The sequence below is a fragment of the Lepus europaeus genome, chromosome 3 (assembly GCF_033115175.1).
Source record: "Lepus europaeus isolate LE1 chromosome 3, mLepTim1.pri, whole genome shotgun sequence".
Lineage (NCBI taxonomy): Eukaryota > Metazoa > Chordata > Mammalia > Lagomorpha > Leporidae > Lepus > Lepus europaeus.
Window position 1 is genome coordinate 135,642,391 of NC_084829.1, and position 20,417 is coordinate 135,662,807.

Consider the following 20,417-nt stretch of genomic DNA (forward strand, 5'->3'; position numbering starts at 1 on the left):
CTTCCCTCTTTGTAAAGACCTTCCCTAGGTCCTGTGCTTCTCACTAGATATAGTCAATATTTTTTTTTCTTTTAAAGTCCTGCTTTTTTTGGATAATAAGACTATTCTGATGGTCTTTTCCCTTTGGGCTGATTTCTACTTCTAGGAATCTCCAAGACCACAAATGGCCTCCTGGTTGCAAATCCCAAGGGGTTCTTATAAGTCTGTATTTCACTTCTCCTCTCTGGTGTTTGTCATTGTTAACCATGCATCCCTAAATCTTTTTCTTTGACTGAATAACACACTTCCTCTTACCTCTATTAGGGTGACTTTTCGGCCTGTTTGCTCATTTTTCTTCCCCTGCACATCCACTTTGTGTCCACGGTCCTCACGGCTCTGTTCTTTGCCCATTTCAGAACTACAGGAGGGAAAGATTAGACACCAGGAACCAGTTAGAAATCAGTTGAAAGAGCTCACATGTGGCTTTGATCTCAGGAAGTGGCAATGGGAATAGAAAGGGGGATAAATGGTGGGTTCAAGAAAGAAAAACAGTTGGCAGGACAACATGTGTGATTGTATATGGGGGCGAGAAACAGAAAGTAGCTTAAAATAACGTGGAGAGATAAACCCTTAGCTTGGGGCCGGTGTTGTCGTGTAGCAGGTAAAGTCACTGCCTGTGACGTCAACAATGGGCACCAGTTCAAGACCTGGCTGTTCCACTTCCGATCCAGCTCCCTGGTAATGTGCCTGGGAAAGCAGCGGATGATGGCCCAAGTGCTTGGGGCCTTGCACCCATGTGGGAGACCTGGAATAAGCTCCTGGCTTCAGCCTGGCTCACCTTTGGCTATTGTGGCAATTTGGGGAGTGAACCAGTAGATGGAAGATCTCTCTCTCTCTCTCTTTCTCTTTTTCTCTGTGTCTTTTCCTGTCTTTGTGTAACTCTGACTTTCAAATAAATCAATCTTAAAAAAAAAAAAAAACAAAAAACTTTCGCTGTTTGGGCTCCTTAACCATGATGAAGGAACAAAAATAAAATCAACTTTGGAAAAATATTAGATGCCTGGGAAAAACCAGAAAGTTTTATAAACTTTGGTGGGTACACACACACACACACACGCACATACGTGCGTGCATATCTGTGGACAAATATAGGATATTCCTTAATGATGAGTAGGGAGCAAAGCAAGTTTTTGCATATGAAGGCTGTCTCATCACAACCTATGGAATGGGCAACATGGATCTCTAAATGGCAGCAACATAAATAAGAAATGTTTTGTGGGTGGGGTACAGAGGAACAATTACACCAGGAGAAAGGAAACACAAAAAGGGGGGAGGGAATGGGGAGAAACTGAAGAGTAAAAGCATCTTTTCTCTAGGATATCCAGAAATCAGATAAGCTACAGACAAGCTCAGAAAAGATACAAGAATCTTAAAATCAGGTAATAAGTAGGACTGAATAGAGATTCTTATGGACCAAACTATATTTCCCTCAAATTTTCATGTTGAAGTCTTAACCCCAATGTGACTGTATCTGGAGACAGGAGCCTTTATGGAGGTAATTACAGTTGAATGAGGCCATAGAATGGGACCCCAAACTGATAAGGATGGCAGCCTTAGATGAGGAAGGCACACCAGGCTTGCTTTCACTGTCCCTCTCTCTGCATACACAGAGAAGAGGCTAGATGAAGGCAAAGTGAGGGAAGGTAGCCATCTGCAAATCAGGGAGAGGTCTCACCAGACACCAATCCTGCTGACATCTTGACTTTGCATTGTAGCTTCCAGAACTGTGTGAAAATACATTTCTGTTGTCTAAGCCACCCAGCCTGTGGCATTCTATTACAGTAAGCCCAGTAGATTATTACAAGTGATGGATAAGCAAGTAAAATGAAGTCATATGGGTGAGAATGAAAGAGTCAGAAATTAGAAAAGAACAGGGGCAGGCGCTGCGGCATAGTAGAATAAACCCACGCCTACAGCGCCGGCATCTCATGCAGGTGCCAGTTGGTTTGGGCTGCTCCACTTCCCATCCGGCTCTCTGCTATGGCCTGGGAAAGTGGCAGAAGATGGCCCAAGTCATTGGGTTCCTGTACCCATGTGGGAGACCTAGACCTAGAAGAAGCTCCTGGCTCCTGGCTTCGGATGGGCCCAGCTCCGGCCTTTGCGGCCATTTGAGGAGTAAACCAGCGGATAGAAGACCTCTCTATTTTTAAATTTTTTTTTACTTGACAAGTAGAGTTATAGACAGTGAGAGAGAGAGAGACAGAGACAGAGAAAAAGGTCTTCTTTCTGTTGGTTCACCCCCAAAATGGCCACCATGGCTGGCGCTGCGCCAATCCGAAGCCAGGAGCCAGGTGCTTCCTCCTGGTTTCCCATGCGGGTGCAGGGCCCAAGGACTTGGGCCATCCTCCACTGCCCTCCCGGGCCACAGCAGAGAGCTGGACTGGAAGAGGAGCAACCGGGACTAGAACCCGGGATGCCGGCACCGCAGGCGGAGGATTAACCAAGTGAACCATGGTGCCAGTCCCCAGACCTCTCTCTCTATCTCTCCCTCTCTAACTCTCCCTCTCAAATAAATAATTCTTTAAAAAAAGATAGAGAAAAGAACAAATAAATTTAGAAAGAGACAGAATGATGAGAGAAGAAAAGCTTAAAGTCCTGAGAATTCACAATCTTTCTCTCTCTGAAATCCACCCTCTTGGCCTTATCTCCCAGAAATCTATGCTTTGAAGTAAAAACTCCAGCACTGTGGAGACCAGTAGGATAAGTGAACAAGGGAAGCAGGCCAAGGACAATACAACAGGAACACTAATATAACGAGCTGGAGCAGACTGAGGAGTGGATGAGCAGCTTAAAAGAGCACTGTACAGTCTCAGTTCCAGCAGGGGGGTGCAAGGCGAGAATGTGCAGCTCTGGCCCAGGACTTTGCATTATTTTCAAGAGAAGTCATACATCTGTATGCTCTTATGTGAACTCTTAATGTATAAAATTAAATGCATAGACACAGGGGACCCAACCAAAGATCCATGTCCTCAGGTGATCACATGCACTTCTACATCTTTGTGCCTTAGCTCCTAAAAAATCCAGATGCTGTATGTATTTTCAAAGCAGCTTTTACATAGACTTCATTTAGATTACATGAGATGAAAGGAAGAGAGCATCACTTCAGTCTGATCTTTCTATAGTGGTCAGGGAAAGTCAAAGATCTAAGACAGCATATAAGTCTAGGTCTTTCTCTTCTTGTTCACCACTTCTCTATATGGTCTTTTTTTTTTTTTTTAAAGATTTTTATTTATTTATTTGACAGGTAGAGTTACAGACAGTGAGAGAGAGACAGAGAGAAAGGTCTTCCTTCTGTTGGTTCACTCCCCAAATGGCTGCCATGGCTGGAGCTACACCGATCCAAAGCCAGGAGCCAGGTGCTTCCTCCTGGTCTCCCATGTGGGTGCAGGGCCCAAGCACTTGGGCCATCCTCCACTGCCTTCCTGGGCCACAGCAGAGATCTGGACTGGAAGAGGAGCAACCAGGACTAGAACCGGCGCCCATATGGGATGCCTGCGCTGCAGGCGGAGGATTAACCTCGTGAGCCACTGCGCCGGCCCCTCTATATAGTCTTAGAGCCTTCTGTTGCAGTCAAATTGGAATGACAGGGACCAGATTTCCCTTCCATCTACAACAACCAGAAAACCTGAGTAGAATCTATGACGCAGTCGTTTTCGAGATACTGAACCCAAGGCAACGACAGATGTGATCCCCTAGAGATGGGAAACAAGACAAGCACAATGATCACCCAGCTGTGGTCCTGAGGGCTTTCAGGCCATGGCATGGCAAAGTGACCCAGTGAGAGCTGAGAGCCTGGGGAGAGCAAGGTGGCCAGAGTTCACACACCCAGAAATAGGGGAGTTTCACAGTCAGGGAACTTGAAGATGTGTGAAGGGTCCCACTTCAAGTACTCAGCAAAGTCCTGATGGGCACAGGCACCTGAGAAAGTCACCCAAGGCCAGGAAAAGCATCTGTTCCCACCGGCAATGAGCACAAGCAGTCCCTGGTGAAGTGCAGACACTGGGCTTCCCAGACAAAGACTTGACATTCACAATTACGAATATGTTCAAAGAAACATGAGAGTAATGTCTTACTAAATGGAGAAGAATCTTAATAAAAAAATAGAAATTACAAAAAAGTAATATGAAATCTACCCAAACTATTCAGACAAATAAAGAGGAGGGAATATTCCCCACCTCATCCCAGGAGACCAGCATTACCCTGTGACCAACACCAGACAAACATGTTACAAGAAAAGGAAGCTACAGGCCGGCGCCGCGGCTCACTAGTCTAATCCTCCGCCTTGCGGCGCCGGCACACTGGGTTCTAGTCCCGGTCAGGGCACCGATCCTGTCCCGGTTGTCCCTCTTCCAGGCCAGCTCTCTGCTGTGGCCAGGGAGTGCAGTGGAGGATGGCCCAAGTGCTTGGGCCCTGCACCCGCATGGGAGACCAGGAGAAGCACCTGGCTCCTGCCATCGGATCAGCGCGGTGCGCTGGCCGCAGCGCGCCTACCGCCGCGGCCATTGGAGGGTGAACCAACGGCAAAGGAAGACCTTTCTCTCTGTCTCTCTCTCACTGTCCACTCTGCCTGTCAAAAAAAAAAAAAAAAAAAAAAAAAGAAAGAAAAGAAAAGGAAGCTACAGACCTATATTCCTCTTGAACAAAATGCAATAAATTACAAGTGAAGTTTTAGTATATAGAATTTAACAACTTAAAAGAAGGCTAACATACCAACTATTGACTGGGGTTCATTCCAGGAATACAAGGTTGGTTTAGCATTTCAAAAATCAGTGTAATTCAACATTAACAAATTTTAAAAGGATTCATTCCAGGACCCCTGCAAATACCAAAAATCTGAGAATACACACCTCCCTTACATACAATAAAAAAAGCATTGCACATCCTTCTGTATACTTTAAATCATTTTTATATACTTATAATACCAAATAATGTAAATTCTATGCCAATAGTTAGTGTATTGTTTAGGGAATAATGCCAAGAAAAAGTCTATATTTGTTCAGCAAAGTCACAATTATTTTCTCAAATACTTTGGACTTGCAGTTGCTTGCATCCATAGATGCAGAATCTGCATATCCAGAAGCTGTGCATGCAGGGAGAGCCAACTGCATGTAATAGATACAGAAAAATAATCTGAAAAAAAACCCTAACATCTATTATTGATGAAAATTCTCAGCAAACTAGGAAATGAAGAAAACTACCTGATAAAGGGCATTTATAAAAAAATTGTGATGATATTCTCCATAATGGTGAGAGACTGCATGCTTTCCTATTCCTTTAAGATGAAGAACAAGACAGATGTCTACTTATACCTTTTCTATTGAACACTGTATTGGAGATTCTACCCAGTTCAATAAGGTAAGAGATAAAAGGTATCCAGATTGGAAAGGAAGAAATAAATTTTTTCATTTGCATGATTTTCTATGTAGAAAATGTGATGAAATCTGCCAAAAGCTATTAAAACTAACAAGTAAGTTATAAGGTTGTATGATGTAACATCAACAAACAGCAGTATCTGTATAAAGCAGCAACAAAGAATTGTATATTGAAGTTTAAATATAATACATTTATATATGAAACAGGAATAAATCAACTTGTATGTTTAAGATCTCTACAATGAAAACTAGAAAATATTATCAAGAAAAACTGAAGAGGAAGTAAATAAGTGGAGAGTTACATCATGTTGATGAGTTGGATGCCTGAAGGTTATTGACCTGTCAATTTCTCTCAAACAGATCTATGGATTCAATGCAGATTCAGCTGGAATTCAAACAGGCTTTGACACAGAAATTGACAAGTTGATTCTAAAATTTATGTGGAAATGTAAAGAGGTTTACAAAGTCAGACCAGTTTTGAAAAGAACAAAGTTGGAGGACTGACTATCTTATTTTAAGATATTATAAAACTGTAGTAATCAAAATAATGTGGTAGTGGTATGAAGATTGAGAATTAGCACAGTAACCAAGAGTACAGAAACAGACCCACACAGATGCTTACAACTGATTTTTTTTTTTAAAGATTAAGTTTTTTATTTGAAAGGCAGAGTTATGGAGAGAGAGGGACAGACAAAGCAAGAGCAAGAGAGATCTTCTACACCCTGGTTCACTCCCCAAATGGCTGCAATGGCTGGGGCTAGGCCTGACCAAAGCCAGGAGCTTGGAATTCCACCTGGTTCTTCCATCGGAGTTGCAAGGGCCTAAGAACTTGGGGCATTTTCTGGATACTTTAGCAGGGAGCTGGATGGGAAGTGCAGCAGCTGGGACTTGAATCAGCCAGCGCTCATATAGTCTGGCGCCACGGCAGGCAGTGGCTTAATCTGCTGTGCCATGATGCTGGCCCCAGAAAACTGATTTTCCAAAAAGGTATATGGGTCTAATCAGTTGAGATAGGACTGTTTTTCAACAAATGATGCCACAAAAAAAGGAGTGATTTCTGATCCAAACCTCATATCACACATAAAAACTAACTGAAAATAGATCCAAGGCGTAAACATAAAATTTAAAATTATGAAACTTCCACAAGAAAGTATAGGAGAACATATTTATGACTTTTGGTTGACAAAGATTTATTATATTTGATTTATAGAAGAACAAAATAGATAAATTGGGCTTTGTCGAAACAAGAAAGAATTTGCTCTTCAAGGGTTAAGTTAACAGAATGAAATGGCAAACCAGAGACTGGGAGAAGCTTCTGAAAATCCCATATATGATAAAGAACATATTGAGAATATGTAAAGAACCCTGAAAACTTAATAGAATGAATAATAATTGGAAAAAGTTTTGAGTATACACTTCACCAAATATACACATGAAGATAAGCACATAAAAGGATGCTGAACATCATTAGTTTTTAGGAATATGCAAATTCAAAACTTTTGTAGAATGACAAAAATTATAAAAACTCACTACATTATAATCATACAGAAAAAAACACTTGGGAAGAAGTAGTCTGGCTGTTTCCTAAAAAATGAAGCATAAACAAACAATACAATCCAGCCATTTCACTCCTAGGTATGTACCCAAGAAAAATGAAAGTATATACCAACACAAAGACTCATGCACAAATGTTGGTATTAGCTTTATTTGTAATGGACCTAAACTGGAAGCACTCCAAAGGTGTGAATGGATAAACAAGCTATGGCATTTATAACTTCAGAAACTCTTAACTTAGTGTAGGGTTAATCTTATAAAGTAAAATAAAAGTAGATCATTGTGGCCGGCACCGCGGCTCACTAGTCTAATCCTTCGCCTTGTGGTGCTGGCACACCGGGTTCTAGTCCCGGTCGGGGCGCCGGATTCTGTCCCGGTTGCCCCTCTTCCAGGCCAGCTCTCTGCTGTGGCCAGGGAGTGCAGTGGAGGATGGCCCAAGTGCTTGGGCCCTGCACCCCATGGGAGACCAGGAGAAGCACCTGGCTCCTGCCATCGGATCAGCGCGGTGCGCTGGCCGCAGCGCGCCAACCGTGGCGGCCATTGGAGGGTGAACCAACGGCAAAGGAAGACCTTTCTCTCTGTCTCTCTCTCTCTCACTGTCCACTCTACCTGTCACAAAAAAAAAAAAGTAGATCATTGTAAAAATTAAGACAGGGAATAAGAGAGGAAGGAGGGGAATGGGAGAATGGGAGAAAAAGAGGGTAAGGTGTGAAATATCACTATGTTCCTAAATCTGTATAGATTACATGAAATTTATTTAGTTCAAATAAAAAAAATTAAGGAAAAAAAAAGAGCGAGTCCATTAGTCATTGTCAGGGCTAAGGAATGGAAGAGATAGGAGGGAGAAATTATAAAAGATCATGAGAATTCTTTTGGGGAGGTGTATATGTTAATTATATTAACTGTGGTGGTAGTTCATGGACATATACCTATGCCAAAACTTAAACTGTATATTTCATTTATTTTTTATTTTTTGACAGTCAGAGTTAGACAGTGAGAGAGACAGACAGAAAGGTCTTCGCTCCGTTGGTTCACTCCCTAAATGGCCGCTACAGCCAGAGCACTGCGCCAATCTGAAGCCAGGAGCCAGGTGCTTCCTCCTGGTCTCCCATGCGGGTGCAGGGCCAAAGCACTTGGGCCATCCTCCACTGCCTTCCTGGGCCACAGCAGAGAGCTGAACTGGAAGAGGGGCAACCAGGACAGAACCGGTGTCCCAACTGGGACTAGAACCAGGAATGCCGGCACCGCAGGTGGAGGATTAGCCTAGTGAGCCGCGGCGCCTGACTAAATTGTATATTTCAAATATGTGCAATTTATTGTATATCAAGTATCTCTTACTGCAAGTGTTAAAAATGTTACACATGTAGATACTAAATTGGACATTTCCTAACTTCATTGCTACCACTCTTTTAAAGGCACTGCCATCTGGATAACCTCAGCAGTATCTTAACTGGTCTCTCTGATTCTACCCTTGTCCATCAATGTTTATTCTTATCTTAAATGTCAGAGTTATCCTGTTCAATTTTAAGTCACTCCCTCTGGTTAATGGCTCTATTTCATGTCACTCCCTCTGTTTAACGACTCCCTGTTTTACTTAGTGTAAAAGCCAAAAGGCTAACAATGGTTTATAAGGTCTTGTTACTTTCTCTGATCTCACCCACTCTCTCCCAGTTGCTTACTCTCCTCCAGAAACACTAAATACCTCATGGTTCCTTTGGGATACAAATACACTGTCCCAGGGCCCTCTGCATTTGCCCTGCACATACTCACACTATTCATTTTCCTGCCTCCTTCCACTGTTCTCAGTGAAGCATTCTGTGAGGTTCTATTTAAAAGTGCCACCTTCATTCACATGTCCCTCTCTTATTTTCCACCTATGCTTTATTTTTTCTCCATAACGTAGCACACAGAGACATTTTTACTTATTTTATTTATAAATAAAATGTTAGCTTCTGTGGCAAGGATTTTTATCTGTTTATGGTTGTATCCCCAGTGCCTAGAATACCATGTGTCACGGCAGACGTTCAGTAAATCTATATGTGGCAAATGTACTGTGTCTGTCTTCCTTGCCACACTGTATATCATTTGTCATTGCATTCCAGCACCTCACATAACACCTACTGCAGAGAGTAGATGCTCAACACTCTTCCCACTAGACTTCTGCTCCCAGAGGAACCACTGTTGCCAACCTGGAAAGGCTGCTCCTGACCACTCCGCTTTATAGGAGGAGTATCAAGGTCTAGAACAAGGCCAAACTTGATGTAGACAAATATTTGCTCAGGCTCATGTAAAATGCTGGGCAAACAGCAAGACACGTCTCTCAGCCCACCTTCCAGTCAGCTGCTTCTTCCCAAACTTCTCACACTACATTCTTCTAGAGCCACAGTCTTCATTCTCTTTTTCCCAATGCAAATCCCCAAATCCAGACTACTACTTACTCAGTCTCTTCCTGCTTCCTCTCCTTGCTGACTTCCCCTCTCTTACTGCTACAGGCACTGGCAATCTGAAATACCACATTCAGATGCCCTCCATGTGTCAAAGCTCAATCAAAGTCTCCTTTTTCCTAGAGGCCTTGTTGAGCTCCTCATCCCTTTCCTGCGATCACAACCTGTATCACACCATTATAGACTAACACAACGCCCTTACTTACATAATCTGCGGCCTTTTATGCGCTTATTTCTGTTTCCTCATCTGACCTACAATATTCCTTTGATATCTCTCAATGCAGCTGGTTCAGCACTTAGAGCACTGTGATGGCACACGCACACAATGGATGGTTTCAATTTCAGAAATGAAGGGGGACAAGGGTGACAGAAGAAGATAGAAGTGATAACTAAAGAGCTTAGAAGAAAAGCTGCAAATAATAGAAAAGGTAGACTGCAGGCTTCTTATGAGAAGAAAAAGGAACAAAGGAGTCTGGAATAGATTGTGATAAAGATGGGAAAAATACAAAGTGGAGGAGTGATAGGATATTTGGAATTGACACATATGGCTATCCTATATTAAGAACTTTCATTCATTCATTCAACAGACATAATATATAGAGTATAGAGGACTTTATATAGAGAGGGATTTAGTATGATTGATTACCTGGATTATCATTTGTTTGATTGAACCTGTTAATGAAAACACCCTATCTTTTTTTAAACTTTTATTTAATAAATATAAATTTCCAAAGTACAGTTTATGGATTACAATGGCTTTTCCTCCCCATAACTTCCCTCCTACCCACAACCCTCCAAACTCCCTCTCCCTTTCCCATTCCATTCGCATCAAGATTCATTTTCAACTATCTTTATATACAGAAGGTCAATTTAGTATAAATTAAGTAAAGATTTCAACAGTTTGCACCCACACAGAAACACAAAGTATAAAGTACTGTTTGAGTACTAGTTATAGCATTAATTCACATTGTACAACACATTAAAGACAAAGATCCTACATGAGGAGCTAAGTGCACAGTGACTCCTGTTGTTGACTTAGCAATTTGACACTCCTGTTTATGGCATCAGTAATCACCCTAGGCTCTTGTCATAAGTTGCCAAGGCTATGGAAACCTTCTGAGTTCGCCGACTCCGATCTTATTCAGACAGGGTCATAGTCAAAGTGGAAGTTCTCTCCTCCCTTTGGAAAAAGGTACCTCCTCCTTTGATGGTCGCGTTCTTTCCACTGGGATCTCACTCGCAGAGATCTTTCATTTAGGTCTTTTTTTTTTTTTTTTCCCCCGGAGTGTCTTGGCTTTCCATGCCTAAAATACTCTCATGGGCTCTTCTGCCAGATCTGAATGCCTTAAGGGCTGATTCTGAGGCCAGAGTGCTGTTTAGGACATCTGCCATTCTATGAGTCTGCTGTGTATCCCGCTTCCCATGTTGGATCGTTCTCTCCTTCTTAATTCTATCAGATAGTATTAGCAGACACTAGTCTTGCTTATGTGATCTTTTTGACTCTTAGACCTATCATTATGATCAACTGTGAACTTAAATTGATCAAATGCACTAGTGAGATGGCATTGGTACATGCCACCTTGATGGGATTGAATTGGAATCCCCTGGCACGTTTCTAACTCTACCGTTTGGGGCAAGTCAGATTGAGCATATCCCAAATTGTACATCTCTTCCCTCTCTAATTCCCACTCTTATACTTACCAGAGATCACTTTTCAGTTAAATTTAAAACAACCTACCTTAAAAAACCAGTAACTCCAACTAACTTCAATATAGTCAGTAATTAGAGAATACTAGTAATACTTATTAAAGATGACACATATTTGTAGAAGCTTCATTACAAACTCTGACTTTGGCAGCAAACATAGAGATAGGAGGTACAAAAGCCAAAAGTTTAAGAGTTTCAAAGAAACATTTTTGTTATAGAAGTTTCTTTTGACTATCTTCAAAAAACAAGTGCAGGTTTTACTAAAATGTGTATAATTTATTTGCACAGACGTGAATGACATTTTTCACAGCATGAAATCAGAGTAGAGACTGGTAAGAGTCAGCATATATGGCTCATTTATGTATTTTGGTGGACAAACCAATAAGCAATATTGCAAACTGAAAGGCAGGGCTGGAAATAAGCAAAAACAAATTAGCCCCTGTCTGCTTACTTGAGTACAATGGACTCATTTAGATGAGTAAAATACAGAAAGAAATGACTTCTATGTCCATACTGGGCTACAGTATTTCCATCATCTACTTGCTTCAACTCATGAGAAGTCCTAGCTTAACTCATTCTTTCTTTAAAAAAATATTTATTTATTTGAAAATCAGATATATGAAAATCAGAGAGAGAGAGAGAGAGAGAGAGAGAGAGAAAGGTCTTCCATCTGCTGGTTCACTCCCCAGATGGCTGCAACAGCTAGGGGTGGGCCAGGCTGAAGCCAGGAGCTTCTTCTGGGTCTCCCACATTGGTGCAGGGGCCTAAGCACTTGGGCCATCCTCCACTGCTTTCCCAGGCCATTAGCAGGGAGCTGGATGAGAAGTGGAGCTCCTGGGAATCAAACCAGCATCCGTATGGGATGCTGGCATCACAAGTGGTGGATTTATCTACTATACCACAACTCTAGTCCTGACTCATCCTCATTTCTAAGAAATTACAAGTATAGGGAAAGCCCAAGGACTTTAGATGAACTTGAGCATTTAGACATATCTGAACTTTTTACTACATTTTTTCTTTTTAAATTTTCAGGAGCTTCTTAAGTTCTCTGTTAAAAAAAGAGAAGCTGAGCTGCCCTGACAGCCTTTAGTAACCAAGGTGTTTGTGAGGCTTTATTGAACTTTAATCCAGAGAGCATGGTATGACTCTGTATCACCTGGACACAGGAATGCAATGTAGTCAGAGTGCAGTGTGTGTAGATACATTTTCATGAACGTCCTAAAAACCTCTACAACGCATGTTCAAAGACACACCAAGAGCACTGTATTCACAATATATTAAATGTGAGTTTTTGTGGTTGATGGAACTGTTTATCCTCATTGTTCTAGTCTATTTAAAATATTTTAAATTTATTTTTAGAGAGGCACAGATAGAGAGACAGACAGACAGACAGACACAGACAAGAGACCTTCTGTCTGCTGATGCACTCCCCAAATATCTGATCAGCAAGTACTGGGTCAGATTGAAGCAGAGAACTAGGAACTCAATCTGGGTATCTCCCATGGGTGGCGGGGACCCAAGAACCTAGGCTATAACCTGCTAACTCCCAGGTGTACACTGGCAGGAAGCTGGAACCAGAAAGCAAGAGCTAGGACTCAAACCCAGGCACTCTGATATGAGACTTTGGTGTTCTAATAGGAGATTGGAATTCGAGGGCCTAGGTGCTGGTACTGGGTCTCTGTCGTACCCCATGCAGTGACGAAAGACAAGACACAACCTTTCAAATTTTGTTTTCCCCATTTGTAAAACAGGGGTTAGAACAGTGGTCTGCTTTTCTCCAAGGGATATGGTAAAAATCAAATGTGATAATGTGAGAGAATGTGCTCTGGGCTAGGAGGGTACTCCAAAAAGTTTTTGGAATAGGGGTGCAGGACATCTGGTCTAGTAGTTAAGACTCCCATATTCCATATCAGAGTTCTTGGTTTCCTTCCCTGGCTCTGGATACTGACTCCAGCTATCTGTTAACACAGATCTTGGGAGGCAGTGGTGATGACTCAAGTAGTTGGGTCCTTGCCACCCAGATGGGAGATCTGGACTAAGTTCCCAGATCCTGGTTTCTTTTGGCCATTGTGAGTATTTGGGGGAGTGAACCAATGGATGCACTCTTCCTCTTTAGGCTTTCTAGTGAATAAAAAAAGGAAGAGTGGCTTGTCCTTATCTATGAGCTTTTTCAAGTATTTTTGTACCTATACCCCTTGTATAATTATCAGTAAATCTTACCTTTCAAAAAGAAAGAAAAGCAGATAATCATACCTTACCAATAAATCTATGAATATCAAATCTAGTTAAAAAAGAAATACAGGCCGGTGCCGTGGCTCAACAGGCTAATCCTCCGCCTTGCAGCGCCGGCACACCGGGTTCTAGTCCTGGTCGGGGTGCCGGATCTATCCCGGTTGCCCCTCTTCCAGGCCAGCTCTCTGCTATAGCCCGGGAAGGCAGTAGAGGATGGCCCAAGTCCTTGGGCCCTGCACCTGCATGGGAGACCAGGAGAAGCACCTGGCTCCTGGCTTCGGATCAGCGAGATGCGCCGGCCGTAGCGGCCATTGGAGGGTGAACCAACGGCAAAAAGGAAGACCTTTCTCTCTGTCTCTCTCTCTCTCACTATCCACTCTGCCTGTCAAAAAGAAAAAAAGAAATACAAGGGGTGAGTGTTTGGCACAAGGGGTGAACATTTGGTGCTGTTTATGAGGGGCATGTTGTGGCATAGCTGGTTAAGCTGTTGCCTATGACAATGGTATCCAATATGGGCACCAGATCAAGTCCTAACTGCTCTACTTCTGATGCAGCTCTCTGCTAATGTGCCTAAGAAAGCAGCGGAGGATGGTACAAGTCCTTGGGCCTGTGCATCCACGTGGGAGACCCAGATAGAATTCCAGGCTCCAGGCTTTGGTCTGGCCCAGTCCTGCCCCTTGTGGCTATTTAGAGAGTAAGCCCCACCCCCACCCCCTTCCCTGTCTCTCCTTCTCCCTCTGAAATTCTAACTTTCAAATAAATAAATTTTAAAAAATATGCTGCTTATTGGACTCCCACATAGCATGTCCAAATGCCTACCTTCAAGTCCCAGGTCTGCTCTTGCTTCCAGCTTCCTGCTAATGTGCACCCTGTGAGACAGGGAGTGATACTTCAAGTAATAAGGTCCGTGTTATGGAATGGGAGAGCTAGACTGAGTTTCTGATTCTGGGTTTTGGCCTAGCCTAGTGTCAGCTGTTGAGGGTACATGGGGAGTGAACTAGCAATCAGGAAATCTCTGTGTCTCTTTCAAAAAACATTAAAGCTAAAGAAGAAATACATAAAAAAAAAATCCCAGTAGTTTGAGGATCAGATTTAGTCTCATGCTGGCATGACATGTGCAATGTAAAATTTCACATGGTCTTTCTCCTTTGCTTTCTCTATTATAAAACAGAGGTTACAGAAAGAATTTCCAAGGCCGAAGTCTAGATCATGATGTGACTCTATGAAGGCAGTAATTATGCTTGTCTTTTACCTACATAATGAAAACTGCTGTGAAATATGGCTTGGTTTCCTTTGACAATTCTTGTAAGTTAATATTATTTTAATTAGAATTTCTGAATAAAAGAGGCATAATCTTAAGCCTAGAGCTGGGTTTGTATGAATGAACATTTTCCTGAAGGAAATTCAGCAGAGCTTGTCCATGTTCCCATGTGGGTAAGCATGTCATTATATGAGTGTGTGGGATGGTGGTGTTGGGATGGCAGACAGTCAATATTCATAGCTGTTATAATCTGTTAATGATGGCATATGAATATTAAGTTTGAACTTAACATAGGCCCTAAGATAATCTGAAATGATAAAAACTGAGAAATATTTTGGAAAGGATTTTGGCATAAACTATTTTTGAGGCAAAATAAGGATTTTCTTTTTGTAAAGATTTTATTTATTTATTTGAAAGGCACAGTTAGAGAGAGAGAGAGAGAGATATCTTCCATCTGCTGGTTCACTCCTCAAATGGCTGCAATAGCCAGGGCCAGGCCAGGGCAAAGCCAGGAGCTAAGGAGCCAGGAGCTTTTTCCAGGTCTCCCACATGGGTGCAGCACCCAAGCACTTGGGTCACCTTCTGCTGCTTTTCCCAGGCCATTAGCAGGGAGCTGGATTAGAGGTGGACCAGCCAGGACATGAGTCAGTACCCATATGGGATGCTGGTGCTGCAGTGGGTAGCACCAAAAGATGAATCTTCTATTTAAGTATCAAGTAACATCAGCAAGTACCAAATAAAAATATAAACCTTCCCAGAAATCTTTTTAAGTGAATATCTCAAAATGAATTAATTATATATGGAAAACACATAATGACAGTGTTCTAGATAACTTTTTTCATTAGCCTTCACTTCATAGTCTTATTTTCTTCACATCACTAGATTTTGATGAATTTTATTTCAAAATGTTACTCAAACAAAAATAAATGACAAATATGCCTTCTAAAGTTTACAGTGATAGTTTCATTTAATATAATTTCTTATAGCTTTATAACAATACACATTCCCAAAGGCCAACCACTGAAATAATCTCTTTAGTTTAAATTAGCCAAATTCTTAACAATGTTACCTGAGCGTTAACCTGTTATGTGATAATAATACATTATAAAAAAGGGAAATGGAGAAATTGTCTATAAGAAAAGAAACCAACTATTTATCACTGCAAAATATTTAGTAGGAGAAAATGCTTACTGTGTCAACTGCGAGCTCAGTCTGAAGTCCTGGGACTTGTCCTTACTGACAGACTGCTGTGGAAGAAGACAAACAGCAGTGAGTCAAACACGAGACCCGGCTGCCCAGTCAGTGCTCACAAGCTGAACACCCACCAGCTTCCCAGGTGAGGAGAGAACACGCCTGCCCTGAGCAAGAATGTCTATGCCCATCCTGATCACGAAAGTCCATCAGAATCACATGGTCACTCCTACGGGAAACAGAGGAAGCAGCTCTCCAGATAGCTTAAGCTCTTTTTATAAATGCAATCAGCTTTCAGGTTTGGTCAAAAAAAAAAAAAAAAATCGATTGTGGATTAGCCTAAATTAATCTACAAATTCTATCAGGGTATTTTAACCTCTAAACTTATCTTTCAACATTGCATCTTTCTTTGTAATCTTTTCCATTCACTGTGTTTTCATAGTGATACTCACAGAACTGTAAGATTCTGAATGTGAAAGCTCTTTAAATCTTTTCCAACAACTGTTCAGTACAAATTGTTTTATTAGTGGCGCCTTTGTGAGGAAAACAAATTAATAAGCATTTCAGTGGTACCAAATTTTACTGAGTCTGAGATGCTTCCTGTAGAATTTGAAACATTAACTCCAAATGAAATATTTATAGTTATATAATTTATAAATCAACCCTATGCTGCTATAAAACAGACTAAATGTTTTTTAATTAGATATTATGAAAAGGATTCATGTAACATTCACAAAAATACATAAAGGATTAAAGTTTTGAATTATATACAAATGGAAGAGGCATATCATATCTATTTAAGTCAAATCCAAAAAATAAAGACCCAAAGTGAAACGAAAGAAAAGGGATGCAGCCTTCTCTTTCCTCTGGTTTGAACTACTACTGCTTCCCAGTGTTTTCTCCCCTGAGGCTCCTTTTGCCTTTTCAGATGTTCTCCTTGATAATTAGATTTCTATAATTATTCATCAGCAAGATTTGCGCTGAGTATCTTTAAACAAGGATTACTTTGCTTATCATAAAGATTCAGGAGGATATCACGTTTCCTGGGCCATAATTATGTGATTATTATGGTTTGCTGTCTAGTTTTAAATCCAGTACCTAATAAATAAGAATTGAAGATCAAAGAGACTTAGTGTGAAAGGTGGGTGTTACAGTAAGTGACACAATACTGGAAGGATGATAAAGAACCAAAGACACCTTGATTTTTATCTATCAGTGAAGCCAATTTGACTCAAGTATAATGTATTTTGGGAAAAAAAGTACATACATATGGACAATTTCAAATTCAGGGACTAATTCAGTAAGCCTCCCTGCTCCCACCCAATACAGTAGCAAGCAAAGAAAACACACTAAAACCTAACTCAGAAAGCATCAATCATAACAGAATTTCCCCAGTTTATTAAGTAAACTGTAAACACAGCATTCAAATTAAAGGTAAGATGCTTTCTTCTTTACAAAGTCTAAGTACTCTTTTAATGTCTGCCCACGCCAACAGCAGTATCTTGTCATTTACATATGTACATATGAAACTTGGTACAACTATTGGATTTTTAAAAAAGAACCCAACATACAGCTCTACTCTGAAATTCTCAACTTACTCCAGAAGAGCCAGAAGTCAGATTGGATTATATAATCATGGTTAAACCAATGTTACCACATGTTCCACGAGCAGGTCTTACCATTCTTGCTTGTAATAAATAATCTGTTCTTCTGAAATGGATGCTGTGGTGGGAAGTCCTCAGAACATTTGTCTTAGGTAGGTTAGAGCCTGTCCCTGGCATCATCCTACTGGATTATCGTATCACTATAAGTAGCATACCCAACTTTTTTTTTTTTTATGATGCAAAGGAGGCTTAGTCTGTGTTCGAATCCTATCAGTCCTAAATTAGATGAGGACCCACATTTCAAAGACTTAATACTTATTTGAAAAGGACACTTATTTCATTAGGACCAATACTTCACTTCTAAACACCTGTACTCACTCATTCCTTGGTCTCAGCAGCAGCACGCCACATGGGTAGTGACTCATGAAGGCAGAAGGAGGGGGAAGAAGGAGGTGTCTCTGTGAGCTGTTTTGTTTTGTTTTATCTTGAAACAAAAAAAGTCCCCCAAGGCTAGTATGCAATAAGCCCATCAACACCCCCCACCATCATCAAGGCCAAGGAGCATGACAGCCCTTCTTTCCCTCCTTTCCACACACACCTCTCAGTTGTTTTGTGACTTCGTTTCCTCTTCATGGATACCCTTGATTTGGAGAGGAGGGGATGAAGAGAGGAAGATGAGCAAAGCGAGGATGATGAATGAAAAGACCAGAATCTAGAGACTCTTGCTTCCAAAACCTCACAAGTCCTTAGTAGCACTTTCATATTGAGATGCAATGAGACTTAAACATGAAGGGAATGATTAGCGGAATGATTTTAAATGCTTCCACTCGCTACATGGAGATATATCAAGAAGAAAACAACTCATAAATATCTTTTTTAAAGAGAAACGCCATGCAAACAATTCACCCGAAAATTTCTATGAATAATGAAAGTAATATCATGTAAATGCTCAATCAATGTATGTTGTAGCCAACATACCAGCTTTAAATAAGGCAAATTTATGATAGAGTAAGGCTTTATTGTTACACGCTGTTTATAACCCCCCCTAATGATTTCTTTTCCATGTAATTATTTTGTAGGTGTTTTTTAAATAAAAGGATGCAAAAGAGGGAGAGCAAAACCAGCTAGGATTGGTGGTTAATGTCTAGTCTTGGTTCTGCCATTAACTCTGTTAAGAGTTGACCCCTCTTGCTTTTTTTTTTTTTTAACTTGCAAATGAATAAAGGGGCTCAGAATCAAAGCACACACAATCACAGCACCGCTCTCCTATTTTACAGATGAGGAAATGGAGGCCCAGAGTCAGCGAGGCTAAGGAGGAGTCTGCAGGTCGCACTAGTGTTTTTCTAAGTGATTCAACACCACAGCTATTTTCAATATAATTTTGTTTGAAAGCCTCATACATGAGCACATGAAAGCAGAATGACTGTGTGGAGTCAGGTTTGCATGGTTGGCACCATTTGCCTCCCAACCCTTTCCCCTAGAACCTTTTATAAACATCAGTTCACACACCGCTGGACTAGAGAAGCTCTTCCAAGGTTCCCTCTATTGCTAACAGAATTTCTGTTTCCAGGAGCCAATTTTCTATATTCATATAAGTTTGGAATTGAGTCTTTGATTTTTACAATGTATTATTGATTACATATCTAGTTTATTTGATGCCAAATATAATGATAATGCTCTTCTTTAAGAAAAAAAAAAAAAACAACAAAACCTGTGCATTAAGATGCAGTTCCTAGAGGTATAGTGTTACAGGAAGTGAAGTCCAGCTTGATTCACGATGTATAGTTTTGGATACTACTATGCCAATTAAAACTTAACAACACATACCTAGGGAGCCCCACTCTAATAGCAAGGTCCTGTGGCAGATAGCCTGGGCATACAAAACTGAGTGAGTAGGAGCCCCTGCCTTCTGAAAGCTTACAATCTCCTGGGGGAAGAGGTGTATAGACAACCAACTCAGCTGAGTGGGATTCATATCATGATAAAGATAAAAAGGAAATGTGTGGAAATACAGGGAGAGAGGTCTTGTAACTGGAAGCTTCTGAGAAGGATTCAGAGGAGGAAGCAACCTGTAGCTGAACTTTCAGACATAAACTGAAATTCTGCTCATTGGAGAATAAAAAAACCTAAATGGTTGGAGAAAACAGTGAGCAAAGGTCTGTTGGATATGTCTTGCTGGGCAGCTAGCATAGTCAGGAGGGTGTTTTAGAAGATAAAGAAAAACAGGTCAAAATTTCTATTCAATCTTTGCAGACAAGTATGGCTTCAACTAAAACTTCTGTGCTGGTAAGCCACATGATCTTATTTGTACTTTAGGAAGTTATCTCTAGTAGGTAGGTAAATGGTTCTTACAAGACTGGGGAATGGGAGAATGAAAACAGTTGTAGGCAGAGACCAGGGGTCTGTACCAAGCATTTGCAATATCCTTTCTAGGTGCTTTCCCTTCAGTAAACTCTTAAAAAAAATGGGCATTTCATAAGGCTTTGTCTTCTACTCTTGGTCCTTTTCAGTCTTGAAGTCTTTACACTCCTCAATTCCCAGGGATGCAACCAGCATGTTTATGTTGATATTTCTAACTCAGGACTCTGAATTCAGGTCTCTAATTTTCTGATATGATTTGGTAGTGTTGGTTTTCAGCAAAGAAAATTTGAACATAGCAGTTTTTCTGAAAGCACAGTTGAATCCATCATTTTCATCAAGACTGCGTTAGAATTCTCAGTTTTTCAGCAAATCTCTCATGAGTCCCATTGATTCCTGCAACGAATAGGCTGTTGCATGGGCGCTGCAAATTGTCCACAGTGCAGCCTGCAGTTCTTCCTGCGTCCTCCCACACTGAGGTCAAACCAGAAACTCGGACCTCTCAGGTGGGTCTAGTTATCAATCCTAGCTTCTAATTACTCCTGGCTCACCCTATGTAAGCACCCCTACTAGTCCTACTTCCCTTCAGTGCTGCTCTGTCCAACCTTCCAGAGCTTCCATAATGAGCTTTTAAAAATGCTAATTTGATCACACT

General features: G+C 41.1%; 1 protein-coding gene across 5 annotated transcripts in view; it reads right to left on the reverse strand.

The window, feature by feature from the left end:
* The window catches only part of AHI1 (Abelson helper integration site 1), a 222,181-nt gene that overhangs the window by 5,551 nt on the left and 196,213 nt on the right, over nucleotides 1-20,417 (reverse strand). For 3 of the 5 annotated variants that reach the window (XM_062186803.1, XM_062186801.1, XM_062186802.1), the window contains 2 exons: nucleotides 15,801-15,856; nucleotides 295-397 (listed from right to left, as the gene is read on the reverse strand). In XM_062186803.1, coding sequence (XP_062042787.1) covers nucleotides 295-397; nucleotides 15,801-15,856 — 159 coding nt within the window. Of the gene's footprint in view, nucleotides 1-294; nucleotides 398-15,800; nucleotides 15,857-18,002; nucleotides 18,045-20,417 lie in introns of those variants that run through there. The other 2 variants (XM_062186805.1, XM_062186804.1) reach the window with 2 other exon arrangements.